General features: G+C 36.7%; 1 protein-coding gene across 1 annotated transcript; it reads right to left on the bottom strand.

Annotated features, from left to right (window-relative positions):
• Nucleotides 1–1,715: 1,715 nt before the first annotated feature.
• Nucleotides 1,716–3,057, bottom strand: LOC145167213 (succinate dehydrogenase [ubiquinone] iron-sulfur subunit 2, mitochondrial-like). Its single transcript, XM_079086340.1, has 2 exons — nucleotides 2,149–3,057; nucleotides 1,716–2,026 (listed from the first exon to the last, which is right to left on the bottom strand). The coding sequence occupies exons 1-2, from the start codon at nucleotides 2,814–2,816 to the stop codon at nucleotides 1,861–1,863; spliced, it is 834 nt and encodes a 277-aa protein (XP_078942466.1). The 5' UTR covers nucleotides 2,817–3,057; the 3' UTR covers nucleotides 1,716–1,860.
• Between the last annotated feature and the right edge of the window lie 315 nt (nucleotides 3,058–3,372).

Genomic DNA, 3,372 nt, shown 5'->3' with positions numbered 1-3,372 from the left:
TTCTCCTGTATTTGCACCATGAGTATGACATAGCGATAATGAAATCTGCTATCTTTGTCGAAGATGCCCGAATATTTTTAAAAATCCAAACGTTGTGACAATCCAAATGCTCCAGAGCATGCAATATAAGATTGTATTGCCAATCAATTCTCGTATCTGAGAGTTGTGCCACCCGTTACATGAGTTGAGAAATTCTAAAACACTCGAGCACCTTCTACTTCCCGATCCAAGTCATTTGAAGATCCAAGTGTGTACATTTTGGGCAAACTCACAATGGAGGAAAAGATGGTTCAGCGAGGTGTTGTTTGTTTTGAGTGGTTAAATGTCTTTTGTCTTTTTCTAAGTTTGCGGAAGAAGACGTGCACTTGCGAAACGTCTACTCGCCAGAAGGGGAAAATGCTCAAAAAGTACTTTTGTAGAAAAACAAACGAGCCCTAAGTCATTGTTGCAAAATGAACACATTTGATTAGTGACATTTATACCCCTCGCTAATAAAATATCCGCAACTGGAATCCTACCTATCGAATTCCGCCAGACAAAACACCTAACATTTAACGAGATTATTTTTTACCAACAGATCTTAGGACATGTGGAGAGGATCAAGAGTTTAAGTCACGTCTGGGACATAAGTGGATTAAAAAGTAGTTTAGAAATATGTTAGATTTGTCGTAAAAAAACGTGTACGTTAATATGAAAAATAGCCCCGCCTCAAAGCCACCTCATTCAATTGAGGTGTTTTGTCCCCTCATATGTATTTTGCTACCGCCTTGCCTTGAGGCGTACGCAATTTTTAAAACATGGTCATCACATGTCATGATATATATGGATTCAATATTTTCCGATAAAAGAAAAATATGTTAGATAAAGAAGGAAGCTAAATAAATAAAGATGTAGTAAACATGTGGCAAACTTTGTTGAAAAAGATATATAATGCAACAATTAGAAATATGTTATGAGTTGTGTCGACCTCAGATAAATTGAGGTTTGAATATGAACCATGAACAAATAATTGACCGAGAAAGAAATTATTCCGGAAGTAATACATGCATAAATTGAAGTTTGAACTTCGACAAAGAAGATTGCAATGGTTTAAACATGTATAAAAAAGACAACCAACAACTATCGTTAAAAAGGGTGGAGTCTACCACAGTTGATGGTGCAAAGAGGACGGCCGATTGAGAAAGAAGTGAAAAGATAGCTTTTTGTGAGAGTTAAAATCAAGATAAGGAAAGAATATAGGCCCTAGCTTCTTTCGTATTTGTTTTGTTATTTATTTTTAGTTTTTCATACTGTATTTTATATAGTTATTAAGTTAGGATGTTACTAAATGTACCCCTAGTCACATAGAAAAATCACCCACACTCACATACGTATACACCAAACAATTGGAAGTACATAAAGAATAAGCCTTAAGTTGTTATTGTTTGTGCTTTCCATTCTGTACTTATCTGCCTAAATTTTAGATGACTTCTAATAAGTTTGACATAATTGACTAGTTTTTTAACTACATATTTATGTTCCTTTAGAGGTAAAACAACTCAAATCAACCAAATTTGTAAGTAAACAAGTTCAAATTATCACCTTTTTTTTAGACAAGATCATTCGATCTTTAAATAGGGATTATTACTCAGTGTACAAAACAACATCAATTTGTAAGTAAAGTACATTGCCTTTTTTTTTTTTTTTTTTTTTTTTTTTTTTTGCAATTATATCTGTTGTATAAACACAAACCATAGTTGATTAATTTATTTATCAAAGACTAATGGCAAGATAACATGGCCAATGGGTATTATTAACAAACAAGTATGATAATCAACAAGATCTTCAAGTATATAACAATACCAATCTACTTGTTCCCAATTATGTCTGAAGACTCTTGATGTTCTGAATTTGCTTTCCGGGATTGAGACCTTTTGGGCAAGCACGAGCACAATTCAAAATGGTATGACATCGATACAACTTGAATTCATCATTTACTGCATCTAATCTTTCCTGTGTGTACTCATCACGACTATCCATTATCCACCTGAATCCAAATTGATTCAAACATTTCAGATTCATGTTAGAGTTTTTGATTCGATTTCAGATGTTAATCAAGAAACAGAAAGAGGTGATGTGATGAGATGAGATGAGAGGAATGGATTGTACCTATTGGCATGGAGAAGAGCAGCAGGGCCGAGATAAGATTCAGGGTTCCACCAATAGCTAGGGCACGAAGTGCTGCAACAGGCGCACAATATGCATTCATACATTCCGTCGAGTTTCTCCCGATCTTTCTTACTCTGAGGATTCTCTTTCCCTTCCCAACCGGCCGGCGCCGGCGACTTCCGCTTCAACCATGGTTCGATACTCTTGTACTGATTATAGAAATTGGTCATGTCCACCACCAGATCTTTAATCACAAACATATGCGGCAAAGGCGTAATCATCGTCGTCTCTTCCGACGGAATCTTCGTTAAACAAGCCAGTCCGTTACATCCGTCGATGTTCATAGCACATGATCCGCAGATTCCTTCACGGCAAGATCTACGAAACGTTAGAGATGGATCGATCTCGTTTTTGATCTTGATAAGCGCGTCGAGTACCATCGGTCCACACTCCTTGAGGTTTATCTCGTAGTTTCGTAGCTCCGGTTTGCCTGGATTGTCTGGATTCCATCGGTAGATTTGGAAATTCTTTAGGTTTTGTGAAGATCTGGAGGTGGGTTCCGATTGTTGAGCTTGAGGCTCGGAAGCATGAGCTCGGGAAAGCAAAAGCGTCGCCGCCGGCGACTTTTGAAGCCTTGAAATACCTCTGCGTACCAAACCAGTAGCCATTGTTATGGAGGGATAATGCAAAATGACGAAAATGGGTAAAGAGGGGAGGAGGGTTTATAAGGAAAATAAACCGTCTTTGGGTGGATAGGGGTTGTAATTCTAGTGGCTGTTGAAGGGTAGATCGGGAACATGAGCGTATATTTAGTGGCCGTGCTGTAATCACGTGGAGCGGAAGAAATATGACCGGCGAAGGTGATGACGTGGCAAGAAACGAGCCCTGGGAGGAGTATAGGGTTCGTGTGGTGTGCGCGTGGAGCGATTAATTACCAATAAATATCTCACATTGCGTGAACAATTTTATATAAATCTTCTAAAATGTAAACCAAAGCATTCTTTAAAGAAAAAAGATACTATGTACAACAAGTCACCAAATATCACAAAAAAGTAAAACTAATTGAAAACAAAAAATATAAGTTTGAAAATTAAAAAGTTATAAAAATAAAACTAAATATTACATTAATTAAATTTACAAAATAAAATAAACATTACTTAATGTTGTTGTCCTCATTGTTGATGAGATGGTTGTTGTATGTATGCTCGGTTAAATCTTTTTTAA

This window comes from Lactuca virosa, chromosome 3 (genome assembly GCF_052849685.1).
Source record: "Lactuca virosa cultivar CGN04683 chromosome 3, Lactuca_virosa_CGN04683_v6, whole genome shotgun sequence".
Classification (NCBI taxonomy): domain Eukaryota; kingdom Viridiplantae; phylum Streptophyta; class Magnoliopsida; order Asterales; family Asteraceae; genus Lactuca; species Lactuca virosa.
The sequence above is the reverse complement of the archived record's forward strand: the minus strand, read 5'-3'. Positions and strand labels throughout refer to the sequence as shown.